This window comes from Euwallacea similis, chromosome 4, assembly GCF_039881205.1.
Source record: "Euwallacea similis isolate ESF13 chromosome 4, ESF131.1, whole genome shotgun sequence".
Classification (NCBI taxonomy): Eukaryota; Metazoa; Arthropoda; class Insecta; order Coleoptera; family Curculionidae; genus Euwallacea; species Euwallacea similis.
In genome coordinates, this window is record NC_089612.1 from 6,923,017 (window position 1) to 6,947,965 (window position 24,949).

The 24,949-nt window shown below is 37.3% G+C and overlaps 2 protein-coding genes across 2 annotated transcripts; one reads left to right on the forward strand and one right to left on the reverse strand.

Annotated features, from left to right (window-relative positions):
• Positions 1-758: 758 nt before the first annotated feature.
• On the forward strand, positions 759-3,675 carry LOC136408481 (alpha-tocopherol transfer protein-like). The gene is made up of 5 exons (XM_066389472.1): positions 759-1,082; positions 1,351-1,510; positions 2,506-2,761; positions 3,259-3,369; positions 3,421-3,675. Exons 1-5 carry the CDS (start codon positions 1,001-1,003, stop codon positions 3,673-3,675), a joined length of 864 nt encoding a protein of 287 aa, XP_066245569.1. The 5' UTR covers positions 759-1,000.
• Positions 3,676-3,694: 19 nt separating this feature from the next.
• On the reverse strand, positions 3,695-24,378 carry LOC136408492 (probable E3 ubiquitin-protein ligase HERC1). The gene is made up of 55 exons (XM_066389484.1): positions 24,036-24,378; positions 23,788-23,977; positions 23,511-23,725; positions 23,260-23,432; positions 23,054-23,205; positions 22,826-22,995; positions 22,600-22,765; positions 22,329-22,541; positions 22,079-22,275; positions 21,732-21,830; positions 21,502-21,654; positions 21,039-21,269; positions 20,518-20,720; positions 17,572-20,459; positions 17,402-17,521; positions 16,872-17,063; positions 16,617-16,817; positions 16,251-16,556; positions 15,496-16,041; positions 15,083-15,419; positions 14,750-14,875; positions 14,435-14,592; positions 14,089-14,263; positions 13,940-14,032; positions 13,082-13,227; positions 12,836-13,025; positions 12,602-12,778; positions 12,321-12,545; positions 11,895-12,262; positions 11,676-11,841; positions 11,433-11,584; positions 11,194-11,379; positions 10,906-11,115; positions 10,621-10,851; positions 10,372-10,568; positions 10,187-10,319; positions 9,787-10,023; positions 9,443-9,728; positions 9,187-9,349; positions 8,887-9,070; positions 8,589-8,824; positions 8,146-8,284; positions 7,935-8,039; positions 7,733-7,875; positions 7,547-7,678; positions 7,246-7,363; positions 6,784-7,170; positions 6,627-6,727; positions 6,365-6,563; positions 5,760-5,998; positions 5,024-5,131; positions 4,835-4,968; positions 4,625-4,778; positions 4,341-4,562; positions 3,695-3,833 (listed from the first exon to the last, which is right to left on the reverse strand). The coding sequence occupies exons 1-54, from the start codon at positions 24,294-24,296 to the stop codon at positions 4,347-4,349; spliced, it is 13,227 nt and encodes a 4,408-aa protein (XP_066245581.1). The 5' UTR covers positions 24,297-24,378; the 3' UTR covers positions 3,695-3,833; positions 4,341-4,346.
• Positions 24,379-24,949: the final 571 nt, after the last annotated feature.

The window sequence follows — 24,949 nt, forward strand, 5'->3', positions numbered from 1 at the left end:
CCATCACTATAGAAACTTGAAATAGCCTCATGCCTTCGTCCAGAAGGCCCACAGCTCTAATCATTTCTTTTCTTACCAAACGTCCTCGCTGCATAGTTAACAGGCACTATATTGACTTAAACGTATAAAATTAAAAATTATTTTTTGGTTTACTGCAGGAAAATTAAAAAAACTATTAACGACCGATTTTTTGGTTTTCGGCTATAGGAGTAAACGTTAAGGAAAAATGTTGAAGTTTTCTACTAATAGGCTAAAACAGGACTAAAGTAGTTGTATTTTTATAAACATAGTAAAAATTACCTGTGAACACGTTTAAATAAAAATCAAGCCAAAAACGGACATATTCCTGGACATTGCGGCTGTCGGCACATGACCCTTTACAGCCCCAAGCAATTCACTGATTCATTACATTTTAAATAATTCTTTCTTTTCTTTTCTCAAATTTAAATTGAATAAAATAAATCATGCTATATAAAAGTTTTTTCGGAGGCGTTTAAGTGGCATAACAACAAGAAACCAACCGAGAGGACCTCCTCTAAGAACGGGGATACCCCGAAGTTTGAGAAGCGCAGTAACATCTAGTGTCAGCCAAAAGTTATTTTCGCTGAAATTGCAAATTTTCAGTTTTTTCCTACAAATAAACAATTTACGAGACCTTTAACAGCGAAATAGTTTCGGTGAATTTGAGTCTTGGCACTCAAAAAACTGACGAAATTTGACCTCACCGCTCAGAGGAAAGAGCCTCTTTAGTAAAAAAATTTACGTGCATCAGGTTAATCAGGAATTTCCTTCTTAATTCGCTATGAGATAGCGATAACTAATAATGAGGGTAATGTTTCGAATCACATCAAACAGTAGAAAGCGCTAAACGCTCGTGAAAGTGAAACGGCTGAACGGCTTCACGGTAATTTTAACCACAACTCTTATTTTGATTGTAAATAAAATTCCCAGTATAGTTAGTGCGAGGCAGGGGAGATTTCAATCGTGCACAAGACAAAGAATGACTTCTTCGGAAAAATCTGGTTATTTAAATATCATCAAGGAATGGCTTTCGAAGCAACAACACTTGCCACAAAACATTCGTAAGTTTTCAAGCAATTTACCTCTTTCATCTGTTTATAAAAGTATTTGCGTTTCTATAGGATGACCATGAAAAACCAAGCGTTCAAGCATTAGGGACATGTCTGACTGACCACTGATAACAGTGGTCACTCAGATGTTTAACGGCAAAAACCAACTGCCTAACAAACGCCCTACTTTCGCGGTCACCGACTACTGCAAGGTTTTTTATGATCGCCCGTTATCACCGATTGCTTGAAAACATTTCCAACTAGTATTTACATATTTTAGATGATAAACTGTTAAATAGATTCCTGCACTCCTGTAAATACAGCCCAGAGCAAGCCAAAACGTTAATAGATCTGTTTTACACCTTAAGATCTCAAGCTCCAGAAATATTTGCGAACAGAGACCCCACATCACCCGAATTGCAGTCTGCATTTGAAAATTTGTAAGTTAAAGGTATTGTTATGACTGGTTATTTTAATTGTAATTTGGCCAACTGATTGCTGATTCACTCGGCGGACAATAGAGTCATCAGGCACGAAGGCCGCGCGGCTCACTTACTCTAAAGGAAAAAATTCAAAATTTGTAAAAATATTTTGGGACACGTAAACTTAGTTATCAGAAGGACACATTTTTTACATATTTGAACTCCCTCTGCTAACCCTTGCGAAGAAGTGATTATCATCTTTAAAATTTAATTGTAAAGAGAGGCGAGAAGGGAATTGAATTCCCTTTGTCATGGGACGTTCCTAGTATTATTCGGTCGATAAATAAAATGCACAAAAAGGATATTAATAATAGTATTTTGGAATTTCAATTGATCCTTCAAAAAACCTAATATTATCAGTTTGTTTTTCGCACAGGTAGATGAATTGGGAGAAAAAGACATATTGAATAACCCGCCAGATCTCCTGATTTGTCACTATTAGACTTTTTCTTGTGGGAGCATTTAAAATCTAAAGTTTATGCAATCAAACTAAATTCTTTAAAACATTTGCGCAACGAATGGTGTACGAGTGCCAACAAGCTTCTCCCAAAATGTTCCATAATGTTCGCGAACATTCCCAATACTGCCTTTCTAATTGCATGTAGGTTAAAGGTGAACATTTTTAACATTTACATTTCATATCTTTATTTCTCATGTACTATTCAATCTATTCCAAAAAGGAAGGTCCCATAACAAGGGGAATTTAATTCCCTTATAAAAATAAGATATCACTCACCCTCTCCCCTTTCCATTTAAGATTTTAAGGGTAACGACCACTTTTCGTAGGGGTTGGAGCAGAGGAGGTGCAAATATATATAAAATCTGTCCCCATGAAAACTAAGGTTTACTTGTCTAAGCATATTTTCATTTATTTATGTATAAAAAAAAATCTGAGTGCAAATTTTTCCGTGCGCCACCCTGTATAATTATTTCCTTTAAACGACTACTTACAGCGATTACATCCCAATGCCGAAACTTGGAGAAGCAAACGAAAGAATTTTCATTTACCGCATGAACAGTTCAGATATCACCAAGTATGACTTCGTGAATTCCATTAAGGCTTTCTTTATACTGGCGGATATAAGAATGATAGTAGAAGAAACTATTCCTGAGGGCGAAATTCCGATATATGATACTTCTAATTTCACTCTGAAGCATCTGAGTAAAGTTAACTTGCAGGTTCAGAAGAAATTTTTTTTCTACTCCCAGGTATGGCAAAATTCTGAGCATATACAAGGTGTTTTTTTAAATGAGTGCATTATTGCTATTTTCGAAATGGCAGTAGTCTCTAGATCAGTTAAATTAGGAAAACATTGCATTTTCTGGAACTCATTTAAGAAACCTCTGCAATGTTGCTCAATTTTAAGCAATTATCGACATATTTGGGAAAATGCAACTGATAATATTCAGAATTTTAAATACGAACTTGGAAATTAAATCTCGTAGTTTCAAAGACTTTCATTGCTAATAAGGTGATAACATGATTTTACCGATACTTTTTGACCGTTTCGCCCTAAAAAATAATCTTCAACAATTTTAAGCTCAGCGCTATATTTTCGTGTTTCCCCAAATTGTTCAAAAATCACTGAAGATTTGGCAAAGTTGTGGTCATTTCTTAAAGGAGCTCCGCAAAACGCAGCTTTGTAAAGAGAATTTATAAAACACCATGTATAATTTTTATCCTCACAGTCCCATTTATTTTGCAGGAAGCTCATCCCATAAACCTCAAATCAATTCATGTTGTGAATATCCCAACGTTTCTTGATAAATGTATGCAGTTAATGCGGCCTTTTATGAAACCTGAAGTGAAGAAAATGGTACTACTTTCGCGTATTTTTTTATGACAAGCTTCAATGAACGATTTTTAGATACATACTCACGTAGACAAATATAGTACTCTTCACGAATACATAGCTCCAAATCTTCTGCCTGTGGAGTATGGTGGAACAGTTGGGACTGTTTCAGATATAAAGAAATGGTGGATGGGAAAAGTAATGGAGCATAAGGATTATCTTACGGACGAAAGTAGGTGGGCTGTTGATGAATCCAAGAGAACGAATGATAATCATTCGAGGAGAACACTAGGAATGGAGGGTAGTTTTAGATCCTTAGATATCGATTAACTGTGTGCGTTTCGATGTAATGAACGCATTTAAATAATAGTCAAACACGCTTTAATTATTCAAAAATATATGCAACATAACAAAAAAAAAAGTAGGTATTTTTTAAAAGGAAACAATGTTATCTCAGCCTTCATTTTTGAAGAAACCCTTCATATCACCTAAAACCATTTTTCTATATATTTCGATTTCCCTAACATACAGGGTACCACAATAATGTGTTTGACCTTCTATTATTATTCAGCATCTTTCTAAAGTATGGAGGATGCGAAACCGCCAATTATCCCAGAAATTACCTAAACAAATACTCTATAATTTTCAACGGCATACGCTTCCTGCAACAAATCCTCTCAAATATATTTCGGAATTTATTCTGAAAGAGCATAAAATTTCCTTTATAATGATACGCCTAAAGTTTATATTTAAACCTAAAATGATGGTAAAAATGGCCGTTTGAAATAGTCAAAATAACGCTACCTATATTTTTATTTTTCATAATTATTTTTTCATTGAATCAACTATGCCTCTTATGAGATCCCCATGCTACCATCCTAATCTCGAACATATTATCCTGACGATGAAATAAAGGTCGATATGACAAGTTTACGTAAATACATTAAATTATGATAGATATTATTGAGACACCCTGTATTTGTTGACAAACTCACCAGAATTTAACTACCGTAAGACCAGTCCTCGTCGGACACATTACCCTGTTCGGTATTCCTCGCTAACATGTAATTATCCATGTCGATTGACCTACAATTATTTATGGAATATCTCAGCTTTTCAGCCATAATTTCTTGGCTAGAATAGGGTGGCAGTCTCAATTGGAAGAAACACGTTTGCGCTGTCGGAAGACCATTCACTGCCTTGTCCACTTTCATTACCTAGAATAATTCCCAGATTGGTTTGAAGAGGATATTTTTCTGAGACTATGCTTGTTATATACTTGAAATCTTTGGGATAAATCCGCTAAGTTTGCGGGCAATCGGGATCTACCAGACACAAATCTCATGAATAAGACCCTTTCGTTGTCAGCGAAGCTTTCGAGGATGCTCCATAACCATTTCACCAATTGGCTGTTTTCATCAAGTTCCCGATATCTAAATTAATGCATGATTCAAACACTAGCAAAATACTATTTACTTCTACTGTGCACCTTACGATCTTCTTCAGAACGTTTATTGAAATATGAGACATGCCGCATACGAGCTGTTCCAAATGGTCAGCAGTCATCAAGCTTAAAAGAGGGACGGGGATAATTCCAGACATACCTTCTCTGATGGCGGCAACCTATTCATGGATCGCTTAAAAATAAACTATAGAATTCTTTACTAGAAATGTTTACCTGAAGATCAAATTCCTGAAGCCTAAATTTCACAGCTTGTTCGTAATATTGGGCTCGATTCTCGAAAGTCAAGGCGATATTTTTTCCCCCGTGAGTGATAGGAACAATCTGAACAATGGTAAGACATTTGATCAACTACACCAGTACGGTTCACAGGTGTATATGCAATAGTATAGGTAAAACTAGTTCAAGTGGAAACATAGGAGTTGTGCAAGTGAGAGAAGGGCCGCATAAGGTTTAATATGCCTGCCATAATGAAGTGAGTTGTGAGTTGATGTGGGCGGAGTCGTTCCGGTGTTTGCTGGATCTCTCACCGTTTTAGAGTTTTTACTTATAATAAGTTCTAGTTATGGATTAATAATTTTTTTCACTTATTTGCATCGCTCGTTTTTGCTCTTATATTTTTAAAAATTCCCATCGTCTCGAAGACAGTAAAATCCATATTAATCTAAGCATCAAAGTGTCGGCTAGACTGACTCCGCCCACGTCAGCCGCCAGCCACGCATCTCACTTTGTTAGTCTTTGTCGCTGACATACTAAATCTTATACCGTCCTGCTCCCACTTGCACGATTCCTGTTTCCACATAAACTGGTTCTACTTGTATAGTACTTCAAATATCCTCGACTCTGTAGACCTCTTACATATAAAATGTGGTAAAATTTAGTTAAGCCGTTTCTTGAAACATTTATCTTTTCCATAATTTTTGAACGAAACTGTAGATATAACATAACAGACCTTTCCCGTGCAACTTTGGCCTTCGAAGGTTTGCAAAGGTATGACTTCGTGAAAGTACTCAGCGGTCACTCCGGACTGATCAATGTCTCTTATGCTTCGCAACGTTTGAACGTACATTGAGTCAGTATCTTCTAAATCTTCTACCGAAACTGGTTCTCCTACTATTAGTTTCCATATTAAGGCTGCTAAAGGTATGGCCAGAGGCTTTTTTGTCCTTACAGCCACACCAAACAAAATACCTACAATTAGTGTATTATAGTAAAATGTATTAAGTTATACTGCTAATAGTTTGAAATATGAGTAATTTATATTTAAATCTTATATCTAAAATATTCAAAGTGTTGAATGTGAGTTTCATCATTATATAAAGTACTCCAATGGCGTCTCTTGTTAACTCCAAACGATCTAATAAGTGCCCCAATAACTAATAGAATTGTTTTTATTTTTCAAGGGGAATAATGCCGTTATCAATTTTAAATTTTGTTCGACGAAAAAGAAACAGATTACGCCAGTGAATTTTTAGCACATTATAGTTCAGCATAAGCTTATCACATAAGAAGAATGAGAGGATGAAGACTGTTGGTAATCACTAAAACGCAACTTACCAACAAATTTAAACCACATCAAGTGCTGAGTGGAATTTAAGTTGGGATTAAGGAGATACTTGTCTCGATTAAATCCTTCATCGTTTAAAGCATTGGGTGTGGGAACCAAAAGTGGTACCACATTGCTTGTAATCTCTTGGCACATTTCCGTAATCGTGTCGTCGAACACTCCACCAGCGTCATCGGCACCTTCACCAACCTATCATACATTAAAATAACTGAGTTAATATTACATAACAAAATGGCAAGTCCTTGAACATACCAGTTTAACTTTCCACGCTCTTGAAGGCAATCTCAGGTCTTGAGGTTTTATTTCCACCACTTGTTTGGCAATTTGAATAAATATCGGTTTAACTTTACGGCCTAAAAACCGTATTTATATTTTTAAGAATACTTCAAAATTAAGGACCAACATTCACCTTCCTGCGATATTCTTCTAACAACAATAGGTGGCCCGTAGTTTTTACCCTGTACCATAGTCTTGCCAATACAACGCACAAACGGCAAAGTGTATACTCGGGGAGCTAAAAGTGGCCTTAATTTATGGGAAACTAAACCCTCCAGTGGTGGTACATTGAATTCGGCTTGTTGAGCACTCAATGGCATCAAAGTCCAGCATGAATATAATTTATCAGAGAAGTTGTACAGGAACTTTAATCTGGCTTGGACAGATTTGACGGAAATTCCTTGCAGAAGATCGAACTGAGGAGGAATTTCGCCAGGCAGGCCAAAGGTTAAGCATTGAGAAGCTCCGGGAGTTCTTTTAGGAAGTGGTGGAGCTGTCCAGGCTGCGCTGTGTGTGCGCCCTAAATCAATATTACCATTTTATCAGGCGATTACTTATAAAGAATGTCCAAATAAAATTTTATTATTACACTGACCCGTCGAAATTTGTTTGATTCCTTTATTGGACAATTCGGCTATGACTTCAGGGTCGCGAACCAATGAAACGTGAGGAAGACCACACTGACCTTCAGTGTTCATACCCCATCCGAATACCTGTAACAACGTGTTTTTATGAATGAACTAAAACTTTACAACTCACCTTATGGATTCTATTTACAAATTTAAATCGCAATTAGATTAGAGAAAATTAAGAATGATCAAGAAATTTAAACAAATGCTTGATGTTTCAAGTTTTAGTTCTTCTATTCAATTCTCTGAATTTTTATAAATACATACCTTTCCACATCTGCTGAGAATGAGCACATGTTCGGTTCCAATGGCAAAATCTTCGATGAAATAATCGTCTAAACTGTTTAGTTGATATGGTAAATAAGGAGGTCTATCCTTAACTAAACTGTGCCAGGGAACCTTCGGCAAAAAATCACACATTACATTGCTTTTGAAATATATATGATTACTTACCCGATCTATGCCACACACATAAAGTTTTCCGCTCTTGGTTAGGAATACAGTTAAATTAGTGCCGCAACCAACCTTCTTGATCCCTATACCACACATTGTGTCTACCTTTTGGGGTATGGATTTTGTGGTCGTGTGACCTAGACCTAAATATTCATAGAATATTGTTAGATCTAAGTTTTGTCACAAAATATTAAAGAAATACCCAATTTCCCATAATCTCCTTCACCGAAAGTCCAAACCTCCAAACCGTCCTCAGAAACACATGCAGTGTGATTCAGGCCGCACGCCACTTGACCGATTTTGCAGCCTGAAATCTCTCATTTAGTTTGAAGTTTTCACTAATTATGTAGTGCTTGTCATGTATTTTTGTTAACCCACTGAATTATTTCGTTAATTATGTGAAATAACTTTACCTTCTAATGCAATAACTCTTTCAGGAAGCTTCTTATTGGATGTGGATCCCAATCCTAGACGGCCATAGTCTCCGTTCCCGAAGGTGAAGAGTTTACCATCGCTCGTTATAACGGCGCTGTGTTTAAACCCGCATGCGACCTAGTATATTTAGAGTTATTATTCAAAAATTTAAAAATATACAGGGCGTTCTTTAAATGACTGTACAACGCCTGATCAAAAATAAAGCGTTCTAGGTAAACTTACTGATATCTAATGTTGCCCTATTATTGTATTTTACGTATTTTAGTATTTTTGGTGTTTCCTGAACAACTAAAATTTACATGGGTAAGAGAATTTAAAAAGAAAAATAGTACAAATAGTATCAAGAGTTATAGGCTTAAACTTCACAACATTTGGCAATTCTTTCTCCTATAAAAGTTGACTGAAACAACTTTTGCTTTACCTGCACGACATCCACATTTTGCAATGCTTCAATTTGCCGGGGCCGGCGCTGCCGGTCACTGTTGCCATGACCCAGTTTTCCATAGTCACCATCACCCCAAGAGAATACTTCCCCACTTTCAGCCAACGCGAGGCTATGCCCATCTGATCCTACTGAGGTTGCCAAATCAGTGATTACGAATCCCTGTAAACTGGAAATCACACTTAAGGAGTGAAGATCGTCGGAGTTTCCTTGACCTATTATGGGAAACGAAAGCAGTAAGTCTTAAATTAAGCAATGACGATGATTAAGAACAGACCTAGGCGGCCATAACTTCCTTCCCCGCAGGCCATCACTGTACCATTGGCAGTAATAACAAAGGTGCAATTCTGACCGCAAACGATTTTTCTTGACGTTGAGAAGGATTCTACTGGCATTGGAGATGAGGCACTGAAACCGAGCTCGGCGAGTTGCCCGTGTCTATCTGACCCCCACATGTATGCCTTAAGTTAAAGAGTAATAGCTGGAGACTCCCAAATTAATATGTACATAAAATATATATAAATTATAATTAGGTTGTTGCTAGTTCATTTGACAAATATAATAGTGTGAGTTTTACCTTGCATTTACCACCAATTTCCCAATCTTGAGGTCGTTGCGAAGCCCATTGCATGATTTGCTCATCTTGCTGTATGGTCCAGAATCCGTTTATGACAGCGGAAGGGTGGAACTCTTCGTCCAATACCCGAGTCACATTCAGAACACTCTCTGGTAGATCGCTTCTGCGAATAAAAAATATTCTCTATTTATATACAGCGAAATTTGACGAGTTAATTTTATTAATTAGACATTTGTTTTTCTATTAATCACTTTACCTTTTGACTAAACTATCAGCCATCTGCGCCGCTAAACTAAACGTGTGCAGCCAATGGTATTCCTGTACTATTTCAACGTCATTGCGATCGTTGTAGGGTGTCAGTTTATAGCAAATGACCTTTTCTAAGTCGAGAATTATCGCTAACGAAGCCAAACTTTTTAAATAAAGACTGTGCATTAACTGGACCCCCATAGAAACGTGCAATTTTTCCGAGTTATATTGGTTGAGCAAAATTTTCGGCAAGAGATTGGCCAGATTCTTGAAAAACGGAGAATTCTTTATACCTAAAATATATCTTCCTTCAATTATATGCACTCAAATTGTTGTAACGGAGATATCTACCCCGAACACCTTTCTTCATCAAAGCACATCTCACTGCAGCTAAAGGCAAGTTATTCTTTAAATCTTCTAAGCTGTAACTTAGTAAACTAATAGTTTTAGACCGTGAAAAGGCTACGGCCACGCTGCTAGTTGAGTCAATCCATTTTAGGCCATTTGTATCTACTCCACCCATTCCGGTAAGGGTGTAAAGCAAACTTCCATCGTGAAGAGACCAAATATTGACAACTCCGCTTGGTCCTGAAAATATGCAACTTATTGAAAACAGCAAATTTTAAAGGTTTGTCCGAATAATTCTTGCTTTTTGTGGAGTATAGGCGGGATCTCGATAGATCTGGATAAATTAATAGAACCACATTCAGTATTTTTACAGAAATATGTATCTCTAGCAAACTATGCTCACCTTTTAAACAACCACTTGCAAGCAACATTCCACTCGAGTGAATTGAAAGACTGGTAACGGCATTGTACGAGTGACCTTGGGAGGAGAACATTAAACGAGGAACTTCGTTTTTCACATTTTCATGGTCAGGAGTCTACAAAAATCACATAAAATACAGCCGAAAACAATCAATTTCTTTAAAATACCCGCCAGACATTTACAGTCCCATAGTTGGTTCCTATTGCGAGCAGCAAAGGAGTAGGACCTTTTCCAATTAATGGTGACCACGTGACGCTAGCAGGCTCATGACTCAATATTATGGTGTGCAAAAGGATTAGTTTTTGGTCGGATATCTTCCATAATTTGCAAAACATGTCCACAGATATTGTGGCCAATAATATTCCTATTGAATAGAACTTCAAGGATGCAGAAATGAATTCGAACACGCTGTTTACCTCTCGGATCCCACTCAAAAGATGAAATTGCATTTTCATGGGCTTGGACGGTAATTATTGTAGAAAGACTGTTTACATTGGCGAGTTTTAAAGAGCCATCCAAATATCCAACGGCATAGTGTAAGTTTTCATGGAACCAATCCATATGGACAACTGCGTGAGGCACTGAGAAATTCATTAGTATCTCTACCTGCCTTAATTCCTTCAAAATGGTCAGAATTGTAACAGTGCCTATAAAATAGGATTGAAATAAATTGAAAATAACTCAATTTAGACAAAACTTACCATCAATTTTGCCCACTAACAGATATTCCTTATCCGAAGCTTCCTCGTTTTTATGCTTCGGCCAACACAAAGTGGTAATGAACTCTTTTTGGTGCTCGATGAACCAATTGTAGCCTTCAGATTGTTCCGATCTTTTGATTGGCCAGATGTTTATTACGGTGTCCAATGCAGCAGCTAGATAATCGCCCAATGGTGACCAGTGCAGATGACCTACGAATCGGAAAAAGTTAAAAGTATCCAAGAGAATCATTGTAATTAAATATTTACTATTTACATATAATATCATACCAATTAATTTTCCTTGCAAATCACTTCCAAAAGTCTCTCCATTGGTGCTGAAAACTAACGTGGAATCGAGAGCTGGTTGTTGACCAGATTTAACGCTCCATAACCGTATCGTGCCGTCATATCCCGCCGAAGCCAAGGTGCAGGTCTTTTCATGCCACGCTAAAGTACTAACTCTATTATCATGCCCTGAAAAAAAAATCAATTAGCTGCAAATAAAACTCCGTTGGAGAATAAAATACCTTCAAGAACAACTATATCTTGCTTAGGCATAGTTCCGGAAAGGTCGGCGAAATTTACTTGTTCTAAACTAGAACCCGACATTATTTGCACTTTAGTAGCAATACATTTGAACAACTGTTGAGCGGCCCATTCCCGTTCTTGTTTAACTACTCTGTAAAATTTAATTTTCTATGTTTTTTTGTATGTACAGTAATTTAGCGCTAAATATTATTCAACACTTTTCCAAATAATTTGTTACTTACCTATTAGACATAATGTACGCTGAAAGGGCATTCGCTAAAGATAAAGGTCCTACCCCTCGCCTCTCCATGTGAGGACTTAGGCAAGTCTCTTCTTTAGGAAGATCCATTAAAGAGCAACCTCCGTGCGTGGAAAGTATGTTTACCAAAGCTTGAGTGACGGCAAAGCCTGTTGACGAGAAAATTGTTAATGTTAGGAGTGTCTAGGGCACCACCAATTACCAGATTGCGGAATAACGACTCCGAAAGCCCCCATTAGCAAATCCTTGGTGCATATATTAACGACCAAATTTGACGAATCCAAGTCGTTTTGAGCCAAAGCTGCTATACTAACACTTAGATATTTAAGGCAAGAATTGGCGGCACTTGGTAGTTGAGTAGTGAGCTGGTTGAAATCTTTCGGCAGCCTGAAGTTGAGGAATTCGGACGAATCTTGAATCCTGCTTATCTCGACCCGATTCATGGCTGTTAAAGTCATTAGTCGCACTACTTTCCTTATATCTCCCAAACCGATTAGTTCCAGGCATGAAATTAGACTCGCGTAATTCGTAGACATTGATAATAGAGATAAAACGTTGAGTATAACTTGTCTGGAATGGTAAATTTCAGTATTTAATACACCCGAACGCAAAGTAGTTTTCACTCAACCTGCAAAGCAATATTCTGATAGACGTGCTCAAGTCTTTAATGCCCAATATTCTTTGCAAAGGAGTGTTTAAAGTCATGGCTTGAGCACCTATGCATTTCGATTTAGTTCCTTCGCGTTTCTCAAATTCCCTTGGTACATTCGGGACGGATTTGCCACCTAGAGGATCGATCCCTGGGAAATTTATCGTCTTCACAAATAAGTCTTGATCAGACATGCCAAGGAACCTATTTCAAAATTTTAGTAATGAAAAGAGAAACGTGAAAAATAACTTGTTAAATACCCTTTAATCTGTTCCATATCGTCGCACTCGGGTATAGAAAACCTCAAACTTTGCATGTTTTCTTCAGTTATGTCATTATTATCAAGGATAATATCGGGACACTGCAATGCCAAGATGTTCTCGGCTTTATTTTCGGCTAAGTATTTGTTTTTGCACTTATAGCAAATCACATAAAACCTGACGAAAAGTGAGAATTAAAAAAATATTACCCACCTTTCAGAAAATTTCGTATACTTGTCAGTAACGTAGCCACATACTCCTGGTCCCCACAAGGCTCCACAGCCTGGATGATAAGAAAACATATGGGCATCTAAATAAGGCGATAAATGTTCACAGTAAGGACATACTCCGCATTTGTTAGATATATCGACGAAATTGGCGGTATTTGCATCGTCATTAGCAGGAGGCTCCTCGGAAAATTGCACTATATTAAATTTATGATAAAAACTTGTTTTTCTTTTAAAAAATAAATATATTCACCATCTTGAGTATTTTCTTGCTGCATTTGTGCGTCCTCAGGGTTGGCGACATGAATTCCAGGATTACGTAATAAGGGGTGTGCTTCACCTCGCACATGCTCACGTTCGTGTAGCTGTTGCCTAACGCGGAATCTGTCTTGTAAAGCTCTACAGAATGAAAGGTAAAATGGTATACATTATATTTCAATATTACATATTTTCAAGAAACTATATATTCAGAAATATATATGTTTGAAGAGAACACAGTTAGGTAATTACACCTCAAACCCTCAAAACATCATCTCGCATTACCTTAATTAAGAATAATGTCAAAAAGGGAGACAAAAACTAGCTCCGATTATCGGAACTTAATACCGAACTCGACTAAAGTTACTTATCAATAATCTTTTCTGTTCCATGAGTATAACTCAGTAAATTAAAAATACTCCTTACGGACATTTATTATAACCGATAACGGGAGTGCAATATGAGAATAGAGCTAAGGCAGGATCCATATACATGAGATTATCCTCGCCAATTACTTGTTCAATTTTGAACTGTACCAAAGACACAAATGACATAAATTGAATGAATGTCTGGAAATTTTAAAATGCAATTGATTGATAAATGTTTTTGCATTTGAATGGACAAGACATAATCAATGTGCCACATTTACCGATAAGTGGAAAACAAGTGACTGATTAGCAATGATAAAACAATTTTGATGCGTTGCAATACCAAGAGTTTTATTGTATAATTTCTCACAAATTTCGAAAAATTCTATTCATCACCGACTTTCTAAATTCTTCACTAATTTAGAATCTTTTTAATTTGTTTTCTCGTTTTTACTCTAAATAAAATTTCACAATAACTATTATACCTCTCCACTCTTTCTGCAAAAGACCGTAATTCTGCATACGCCCGCCTCCTGGGCGCCATCCCTCTACGATGAATATATTCCACGTCTTGCGACCTGTTATAGAAAAAAACTCAACTAATTACAACTAAGTATACAAACTCGATACTTACAATCTAAGATTCGAGTCTATAACAGAATTCTGACGTTCAACCAGATCATGCGACGTAATCCACAATTCCCGGAAATTGTTCACATTACTTGCACTTTGATCGGGTCTAGTTTCCAAGTACGGATGCTCGCACATCCATGTAGCAAGCATGTTGATAGTGCGTACGCTAACTTCGCCTAGAAAACAAAAAAAGTTCTGGTCTACATTCACCAATTAATTTTTGTTCACTTATTAAATGGACCTATTAGAAATTTGACTTCTCAACATGTGCAAAAACTAGATTGATAGAAGAAAAATCAAAATAATGATACATTTAATTCATGAACAGGATATATAAGCTCTCCTACCAGAACTTCTGGTCTCAGAGAGAGCTTTTAAGATGTGTTTCAACGGGAAACCCATTTCTAGTAGTGGTGCTGCTATGGGTGGAGGTGGTGGGGAACCAGATCGATTTCTCACATGCCAGACATTATCTTCAGACTCGCTAGATGTGAAGAGGTTCTGTCTAAAAATATTACTTCTTGATAACCTCAAGTATAATATTGTACTGCGTTCTTATTTACAGAAAATTTAATTTTGGAATAATATACGTCAAAATCTGTAATAGTTTGAGGAGAGGTAAAATAAAGGTAATTTAGAACAAAATATTATACTAAACTGACCTGCTATGACTGGCAGCGGTTGGACTGGAGCCTAAAGACACGGTTCTCGAACACGAAAATGGGCTGGATCCTTGAACAGTAAGCGATGAAGGAGGTATCAAGGAAAACCTCTGGCGTTTGGAACTTCTAAGTTAAATTGGAACTGATTAATGCTCTCTTATAACGAATTCGGACAAACAAAATGTGCGCGAGAGAAACAGACAGTAGTGAAACAAAATGGTCGTCTAAGGTTATCTTCATCAGTCTGATCCGTTACAAAATGTACAAAGACAGCAGAAAAAGGCGTCTATTTTGCCGCACTCGCATGTCTGAATTCGCCATTAGTGTTGGCACCTTAGGGTCATCCCTGGTGGAAACTCCCGTGACACACTGCAACCAGGTTGGTAGTTTAAGTTATTTGTTGAGCTGCTTTGAGACGAATTTTGCTCCAAATCAGAAATGTTTTTGTTTGAATCATCAAGGTCACTTTTATTTTTTGAATGGTTCATGTGAAGAACGGTCATAGCCCGCTCGGCATCGGCCACCGTAATTATATTCTTCAATTTGCATTGTTCTATACCAACATCAACCAAATCAGTCATAACTTCTCTAATACAATCTTTTTCTTCTGTTGACTTCTTATCGTTGACGAGGAACAATTCGGTAAATTGAGATGTCATAATAAATGAACCTGAAACGAACAACCACATTTTGAAGGAAGCTTAGGCTTACATATTTATGAGAACTTAGTACAAAGAGCTACATACCAAGTGCCTTTAGAGCGGAAAACTGTAAAAACGCCAACTTCAAACATTTATCTTCGACGGAAGCGAACTTCCTTTGCAGCGCCACTGCTTCTACGTTATTATTCTGTCTATTAACATCGGAATTTTGCTCCCCCCGTAAAACTGTCTCACTTTGGGAGGTCGCAATCTTCGTGACCTCATCCAAGATATTTGTCACAATTTCATTGGTGAGGCTCTCAACAGTACGCCGACCAGCAGGTTTATCTTGCGTTGTTTTGACGCTCACTTGAGAATCGGAACTTGAATGCACCATCTCCTCGCCACCACAAGATCTTTTTCTGCATTCGGCGTTCAACAGCATTAGTTCTTCTTCGCTTAGATCGTACAAAGGGAAGAACACGTCGTTTGTAACGCCCGAAAGTCTGGCTAGTTGGAGCAGGGTATCAGTCGTGAGCCCCGTGTACTTGCTTGTGTTAAATGGTTCTGGTTCTATGGGTTCTAAATTGGCTATTGCTACGTCGGATACTCCTTGATCGTGTTCCCATTGAACGTTAACTGTAGTGATACCTGGAAAACGATATACATGGTTATTCATATTTGCTGATCAACATCGGAAACTCGTAAGCTCAGCTCTTTTCAACACAAAAATTCGCAATTTTGCCTCAATTTAACTGACTTAGTTTCTCTTACTGTTTCCAAGATGCCAATTTTAAGCAGCATATCTGTTTAAACTGGTATGTATATCAATATTTTTATTGGTAAATAAAAATCCATGCCTTTCTTTAAAACTCCTAAAATAACCGCTTTCTTGCCGGTTGTTTTATGCCGACAATACCCTCCCATTTTAAGCCCTCGATCCAGTCCCCCAATGACAGCTAAGGCCGGCCATACAACACTACACAGTTCTTGCAAGTTAATATCAACATCCGCTTTCATGTCTTCCACATCCACTGAAGATGCCTCGTCCAAATTATGAGTTTCCATATTTGGGACAAGTTCTTCAATTTTATTTAAACGTTGCTTCAATACTGTGTTTATCTCCAGGGTCCATGTATCAGAATCGTGTAGCTTTCTTAATAAACCTAAAGTTAGACACAATTAAGTTTCAACATTAAGAAGTAACAGATGAAATATGTAGATACCAATGTAGGCTTCAGCTAAAACTGCATGAAGAGGGGCCAAACTAGGCTCACCAGGTAAAACGTCTCTCTGAGTCCCGTGAACCTTCATGTCAGTAATTTTTACCTTTTCCCCAGGATTAGTACTATAAAACATCACAGAAGGATACAATTCAGGGGCCTCAACGTTTTCAAATGCAACTTTAGGATCTTCTCCATTTTTACCTGACAAGTTTTGCAGTGTAAAAACCAACAAATAAATGGAAATTTGCTATTTACCGAAACTTAAGGTTTTAGCATCCATATCCAGAACTACTGTAATGTAATCGCCTTGAGTGTAACTTTGAAAGCAAATATCTCTTTCGCCATTGTGATAAAGGCTTCCACTATAAGCTCTATACAACCACATGTCGTTGGTTGACCGGTGGCTGAAGTCTCGAACTGGATATTTCGAAACGCCGATGCAGGTTCCTAATTATTAGATCACTATTAGTGAATGCAATTCATGATTGGATAAGGAAAAGGATAACTAAATAAATTGTTTTCTGCTATACAGTTAGTAGGCAGATTCACTGGACTAAATTTAAAAGACATAAAGGTAAATTTACAAGATAGACGTTTGCAACGCAATTATAAAACAGTTATTTTGCAGCGTATCTTGTTAGGAAATGAATAATTTTATGTATCTAGTGGGATTTTGCAGGTCGAGCGAAGCGAGAACTAATATAATAGATTTGATGGTCTACAAAACACAATAAAGTTGACATAAAGGAAGTATAAGTATTATGAAAAACTGTATTAAGACTTACCTTCGTTGCCACGATTTTCCTTGACAATAAGTATTTTCCACTGGTAGCAACCGGATTTAATCGCCTGCAGCCCGAGTCCAAAACCCCTTCCCCCAGAACCGTGTACCAATGTCAAATTACCTAAAACAACTCCTAATTCGCACATTGTCAAAAGCGACATATCTACCTACCTTCAATAGAACACTTGAAACATTTATCCGGATCGAAACCCATATCATGCACCGGGACATTCCCTTCAGCCTCCTTGAAATCCTTAACTGTCAGCAAATCATCGGGAGCGTTGGCGCTTAAAGACTCGAGCGATAACGACTCAAGTTTATTCGAACTCATACTTTCACTCCCTTGCACCTTTGACCACATTTCCTTCCCCAATTGACTGAAGAGTTTTGTTACTATAAGCTTTCTCAACGCATCGTCAATGTGCACGACCTTTAACTTTGGTAATATTATCTGCAGCAGCTGTATTATCAAGAGTTTAGGCTTCAAGACTCTTATCTGAGAGCTATAGCTCAGAGCTAGACTGGATGTGTCTAAAATAGATAATAAGGCATACATCCATTTTTTGGTAGCTAAAAGTCTTTGAATGTTGTTGCTCGATGAAATCACTCGTAAAAACAACAAAAAGTCGCTCATCTGGCGATCATTGCCCCATTGGAACAAGCCGCTGTTTAAATTTTGGCAACATTCGTCGAATATTTCAATGATTTTCAAAAACTGATCATGCAAAACGTTCACGATAATCTCCAAGGGAATGACATCCAGGTTTTTCGAGTAAATACAGCAAGACATGGCTAAAATTCGAATAAGCCTCAAAGACGCGATGCTTAACGCCTCACTTTTTGTGTACGGAGGAACGAAAATGCTGCCTACATTATTCCCAACCATTTCGAATAAATTCTGCACCAAATCGTTATTAATTACTAGACTTAAGTCAATAGGTTGGAAGCGAGTGCTTAAGGAAAAAACAGTCACTAAGAGCAGCTGTTTATTTTCGGAGCTTTCGGAAACCAGCCTTTTGAATGAGGCTGTTAAAAACTCGTAAATTCCCTGCACTATGGTGCGTATTTTCTCCTGAATTTCCAAAGGAGAACTCTCAATTCCTTCTAGATAATGATGATAAGGTGTGCAGGAGTCTTGTCTGTCTATATTACCGAGCCCAAAACAGCCTTCCAGCAACTGCTGTTGAATGCAGTTTAGTACCGTTAAGGTGGGCTCTTTGGTAGTCAAATGATATAACAGCTGATCCAGGCCCTCGTAGCGGCTTTGAGCCCTATATTTCTGGTTTAATAATGACTTGTAAATGAGAACTGGGTCGTTGCTCCATCCATTATCTGCTATGTTGTAAGCAACCTTTTCTTGACTGTCATTAAGAACAAAACTCGTACAAATACAACAAATTTGACGCAGGTCGTTGAGAGCAGGATCTCGACTAGATTTATAAAACTCCACATAAGGTTTTTCAGGGGCATCATCTTCGCTATTTAAGTCTATGGAGGACATGTCGATTTTCAAGCTTTTAACAAAAATCAGCAAAAACAAACAACGCTGCAGTACTTTTTGACAGAGAATTTCAAAGTCGACTTCTCTGAAGTCGTAGGCGACTTTTTCTTGATTAATTATCTTCGACTCGTCCCCGTCTTTTTCATCTTCTAAAGTTTCATCTTCCCGGAATTTCAAATTGCACATAATGCTGAATAGTTTTTGGCGCAAGGAAGTGGAAAACTTGAAAACTTCTTTGTAAATCAGATTATTGGTACTACCACGGTCCAAAAAGCCGGTGACTTTGAGGACAGCGTAGAAAAATGTGCGCGTAATGCGGTCAAACATTTTTCGCTCTTCCGTGTCGAATTCGAACGTTTCAGTCTCCTGATTTTGAGCGACTCTACTGAAAATGTCGTCAGGGTTTCGGTGCTCTTCTAAAACAGCGCAGGCTTCCTCGTACTGATAGGGCACACCGAAAGCAGTTCTGCAAAGCCCTTGCACTTCAACTGGAAGGCGTTCCAAGGTGGCCAACATGGTATTAATATTGTCAGTGAGGTAAGACAGTTCCGGTAAGCATTCCACACCTAACCCTTCATTATCAATTCCACAGGAAAAGAGTCTACTGACTAACCAATGACGGCATTGTCCTTCTTCCTTGGTGGGCGATTTTCCCACTAGCATGCCCCCCAAACATCGGCCTATCAGGATCGATACTGTCTTCTGTAAATCTACTATCCAGATCCACGATTGCTCTGCCAATTGTGCCAAAGTGGGTGTTTCAGAACGAGAGCTGTCCTTATCGTTTTCATCGAGTAATTCAACCGGCAAAAGCTGATTGAATTTATCTAAAGCGGTCAATACATCCAACAGAGCATTGTACAATGATTTCACGTACTGAATAGGCATTAACAATAAAGAGCTCATGACTTTAAATAGCATGGCTCCGGCTGCGGATTCTTGCAAGACATTATACAAGAGTTCTAAAGAGTTTGGATAAATTACCAAAATCTCCGCTGCCTCCTTTAAGATCTGTATCGCAAATTTGAAGAGACACTCCAAATGCCCAACAAGGAATTTCATGCTTTCACACGATTTCAAATTTTCTAAGTTAGTAATTTGATTATCCAGAGTGTAATGCGCCAACATATGATTTTGCAGTGAAGCTAATAACCTTTGCAAATGGTACACTTTAGAATTCCCAGGGTTTTGCCATTTACTTTTAGTTTTTAGTGCCAAAAACTTCGACACAGAACCTAAAGTTTCTTCAGTATTTTTGGCAAAGTTTTTCAGAAGCGCATGCATTAGATTTGAGGTCATTTCAATCTCTAAATCTTTTTTTTTCTCTGCATTTGAGCCATACCCCAATAAGGCTGCTATATGTACTGGATCTTCCAAGCTACTCAGTATGATACTTAAAAGCATTCTCTGTCCCTGAGAAAGCTTATCGCCACTGGAGAGATGTGAGTGCAAAAATTCTACCCTTTCGTTTAAAAGGGGTAATAACAAGGGGGCTCCGACGTTTAAAGCTTCACGTGCAAGGTCATGAATTTGTTCAGGGGATTCTATATCTACCAAACTAAAACGTAAAATCATCAGATGTACTATTTGCAGTTTAAAAAATTTTGAATGTTTACCTAAAAAGTGCAGTCCTAAGATCTTTGGCGTGCTTCTCCAAAACAGTTGTATTGAGGTTAGCGCTGATACACAAATGGAAATGCGTACAAAGCAATTTCAAATTTACCAAAACGAAATCCTGGTGATCTTTGCGAGATTTGAATGGTCGAGGTATATTTTCCTCATTGTAACTAAATGATTTAGCATATTTCTCCAGGAAAGCCTAAATGTTAATGAAAATATATTAGGTGTTGAAATTTAATTCAAGCCAAGCACAAGGTGCGGTAGCATATATGGTGGCGCAGGTTATTATCATAAAATTTAATAACCTATACAGAATTACTCAAATTCGCTGCTCACCATTGGAAACTCGCAACCACAAGTGATACGAAGCTGGTTAAATTGAATTTGAATATCCCTGTTAGAACTGAAGTTGCCGCCGACTTGTTCAATTTGCCAATAGATTTTGCTGATTTCTATTGTTAATTAGCCAACATTACATGACGCACCCTATACTCTCATTAGCTAACTGCTTTAATACCTTGAAATGGAAAAATGTCTTCTCGTGCAAATCTAGGCAAAACGGTTTATGTCTGGTGATTTGTTGAGTCTCCGATGGCACGGTGGTCCAAGCGATAGAGTGCGAAGTGCCCGAGCTGATCTGACGTATCATGATTCCGTCCAGTCCCATTACTTTCAAAGGGCTGGTGATGGGACTGGAAGTGTGTCCTTGGCCGCATTGCCCCATGGTATTCGTGCCCCAAGCGAATACCTGCCGTACAAATTATAATACCTATGCACTATGTCCAATATAAAGAGGACCACTATGTGTATCGCATGGAGGACAATCTTATATTGGACATAATAAATAAATGACAAGAAAACTCAAATTAAATTTGAATAAAAATGTACGACTGTTTTCAAATTAGATAACTTTAATATAAAAAAAGGAATATTTTAACATATTAGATGGCCATGAAAAGAAAATAAATAATACAACTTACTTGGTGATCATCAGAGAGCGCTAAACAATGATTGTCGCCAACGGAAATGTCAATTATTCTATAGGGAGTTAAATCTTCAATTAATAGTGGTTGCAACCAAATCGCGTCGGCCGAACCCATGCCTAAGGTAGAACCGCTACCCCAAGTGTAAACCTACAAAAAGAAAATTGGCAATCTGATTTATTATATTCTTGTATCTTAATCAATGATGATTTAGGTATTTAGTTTACCTGGCCAGCAATAGTCAAGGCAAGAGATGACGATGTGGCTGCGCACACCTTTTGAATTACCAAACCTTGAAGTGCTTCAATTACTTTAGGCCGGCAAACCTGAAATATTTTTTGCTTATAAAATCTGCTATATAATCTCTGATTAAATAATAGACTCTTACATAAGCTGGACACAAATATAGTCAGAACAGTACATTTTATAGAGATTAGTGTCCATAAATAATCGTAGAAGAAATTGACTTTCACACTATTATTTGTTGATGAAAAATGGATAAGTAATTTGTGAAATATTCGTTCGCAAATATAACGAAAAAATGTGCAGTTCCGGCTGTTTGTGAAAAGTTTACTTTAGCAATTTCTCCATGCCCTAATTTTCCGTTCTCTCCACTACCGAAAGACCACACAGTTTTACCATCCCGGGAAACCACCAACGTGTGGGAACTTCCACATGCCACTTGTCCCACATCTTTTAGATCAGCTACCATTGTGGGAACATGTCTTGCTGCATAATCTCCATGGCCTAATCTACCATGATCTCCTTCGCCTTTAAAATTTTTATTATACGCTTGGAAAGTAAAGAAATTATTTGAAACCAACCCCAAGTCCACAAATATCCATCGTCAGTGATTGCAGCACTATGTCTATACCCAGCATTAATATATTTGATGGTCTTTCCTAGAAATGGCCCTCCTACACGCTCGGGCTGTTTATGAGTTGCACAATTCCCATGACCTAATTTTCCATAGTCTCCATCACCCCAGCTGAAAACATGTCCTTCTTCTGTCAAAGCTAACGTATGTCCATCTGACCCTAATTGCAAAATAATTTACCCACAATATTACAGAAAGTACACCATTCAAGTATCTACCTTTAGAACTAGACAACTTTTTTACAACACTCTCCAGTAAGATTTTCTTTGGAAGTGTCTGATTTGAGGATTCTCCCAACCCCAGACGTCCATAACTCCCTTTACCACAAGCAGTCACATGTCCATCCCAGTGAATGGCAAATGTGCAATATTGCCCAGCTTCAATCTAAAATTTCAAATTCCTGTAGCGTGCAACTTAACTATATTTTATATAAATAACAATTACCTGCTGAATTTGACTGAATATTTTAGATTTTACAGGCAATAATATTTTTTCATTTTGTCCTTCAGCAAGTTGATGGGAAGAATTACTACCCCAAACAAAAACATCTGATTTTTCAAAGACACCAAATTCAGATTCATTGGTAGCTGACTCAACAGCAGAACAAGCTCCGCCTAGATATTGCATTATAGATAAAATTTATACATGAAGTAAGTGTTTAAATAAACTAACCATAATCAACTGCCATTAAGGTCAAAATTTCCAACATACACAGGGCAGTCTCATACATAGAAATAGACCCAGAACTAGGGAGTTTCTGTGTTTTATCCTTCAGTCTGACTTTTCCCCCCTCCAGCTGAATAATTGCACTTAAAAACAATTCACTGGAAAAAGTAGAAACTGTGATAAAAACAAACACAAAAATGAGAATTAAGTACCTTTCAATCACCTCTTTACAAGAGGCCTCTAATGCCATATCTATCCATTCTAAAAGATACCTTAAGGAGCCCCTTTGAAGTGCTAAACCAAGTAGGATTTCTGATGCAAGCAGTTTACCCTTACTATCTGCTGCTGCCTCATGAAGTACCGAATTCTTCAAAAAGTCACAGACCTAAAACATTAATATTGATATCAAATATAATAATGAAATAAATAATTAGTATACAATTTGTTGTGCAATAAATCTTACTTGCTCCAAACTGGTAATTCCTAAATTTGTAAGCTGGGTATCATTCGAAAGACACAAAGGAGGAAGTTTTTTAATTAAATCTACTGTTGTCTCTAACACTGAGTTGCACAGTGAAGGAATTCCAAGTATCATGCTCACTTGCCAATTTTGTTGAAGCAGTGAAAATAAGAGACTAAGCCCTGTTTTCACCCCAATTTCCAAGAGCGCTTGAGAACCTGAGATATCATTTAAATGGTTACATAAACAATTACTTTAAATGTAAAGTAAGGTAAATTACCAGACAAAGTATCTCTTGAAGAGGTGCTAATAACTAAAGCATTTTTTAAGTTCAGATTTTGTGCATCCACTGATTTTTCTTTATGATATCTCATTACTAAGGCATAATAAATTCGATTTAGGATTATCATCCTTTGCTTCATAATCACAGCAAACTGAGATGAGGAAAATATTTCTTTGGCTAGCTGTAACTGCAATTGAAAATAATCCCATAGCTGATTTGAACATGTTGGTTTCAAGGATTCTCACCTGAGAAGTAAGTAAAATATTTAAAAATGAATTGAGCTCTGATATTGTAGGAACTTCATATTGAAAACCAGGGAGGGTTTGGACATCATTGAAGTTTCCTGAGCTTGTAGGAATAGTCCTGACTTCCTTACTCTGAACCAACACATCATACATTGATTGAACCAGATCTCGATTCGCAATGTTATCTGTATCCTTTTGAGCCCATGACGCATTTGAATTGTCCAGCCATTCAAACTCCACATTTACAGAAGAACTTTCCATATTTTTATTATTGAATCTCAGAGGATGTTAACTCATCATCATGTGCTGGATATCTTATTAAATAATCGTTTCATATCTTTACCAGAAGGGTTGTTAACCTGTTGTACAGGGTGGCGATTGAAAAAAACCTCAAGTAGGCCTTGAAATATTAGAGGCGCATCTTGGATAAGCTCATCTGGTGTCGGTGAAATATTTGGTGATAATAGGAAATGGCTTAATGGATGCCCTAGATATAGGGTTACAGGTCTATTGCCAAATATTTTTTAATGATCACCCCTAAACCCCTTTTAACGCAAATATGTGTAAATGTATAAATGGGGCAAGAACATTGTATGAAAATGGATTGTCGCACTTAAATTTTGTCTTATGAACGTATGCACTTCACGAGATAAAAATTTAGCAGTGATCAGTCATCAGTCATTACTAAGATCAAAATTTCTTTGAGATTTGAGATATTTCTGAACTTTATTGACAATTTTTTTTAAACAGAGAAGAAAACTACTAATTGATTGATTAACTATGCTAATGACAACTTCACTGTCATTTCATTAAAGAGTTTTTGTTTACATTCGGAATACTCTTGTCGGGTTTAATGCACCACACTCTCAACGTCAATCAAAACGTCATATGTCATTTGTCCTTAAATTTTAATT

Coding starts and splice junctions, on each gene's coding strand:
- LOC136408492 (XM_066389484.1), bottom strand. CDS start 24,296: ATGGAAAGTTCTTCTGTAAATGTGGAGTTTGAATGGCTGGACAATTCA. Junction 13,228..13,939: donor TTTGCAGAAAGAGTGGAGAG/GTATAATAGTTA, acceptor TTCATTCTGTAG/AGCTTTACAAGACAGATTCC. Junction 11,380..11,432: donor AGATATAGTTGTTCTTGAAG/GTATTTTATTCT, acceptor TTTTTTTTTCAG/GGCATGATAATAGAGTTAGT.
- LOC136408481 (XM_066389472.1), top strand. CDS start 1,001: ATGACTTCTTCGGAAAAATCTGGTTATTTAAATATCATCAAGGAATGG. Junction 1,083..1,350: donor ACACTTGCCACAAAACATTC/GTAAGTTTTCAA, acceptor TACATATTTTAG/ATGATAAACTGTTAAATAGA. Junction 1,511..2,505: donor CAGTCTGCATTTGAAAATTT/GTAAGTTAAAGG, acceptor GACTACTTACAG/CGATTACATCCCAATGCCGA.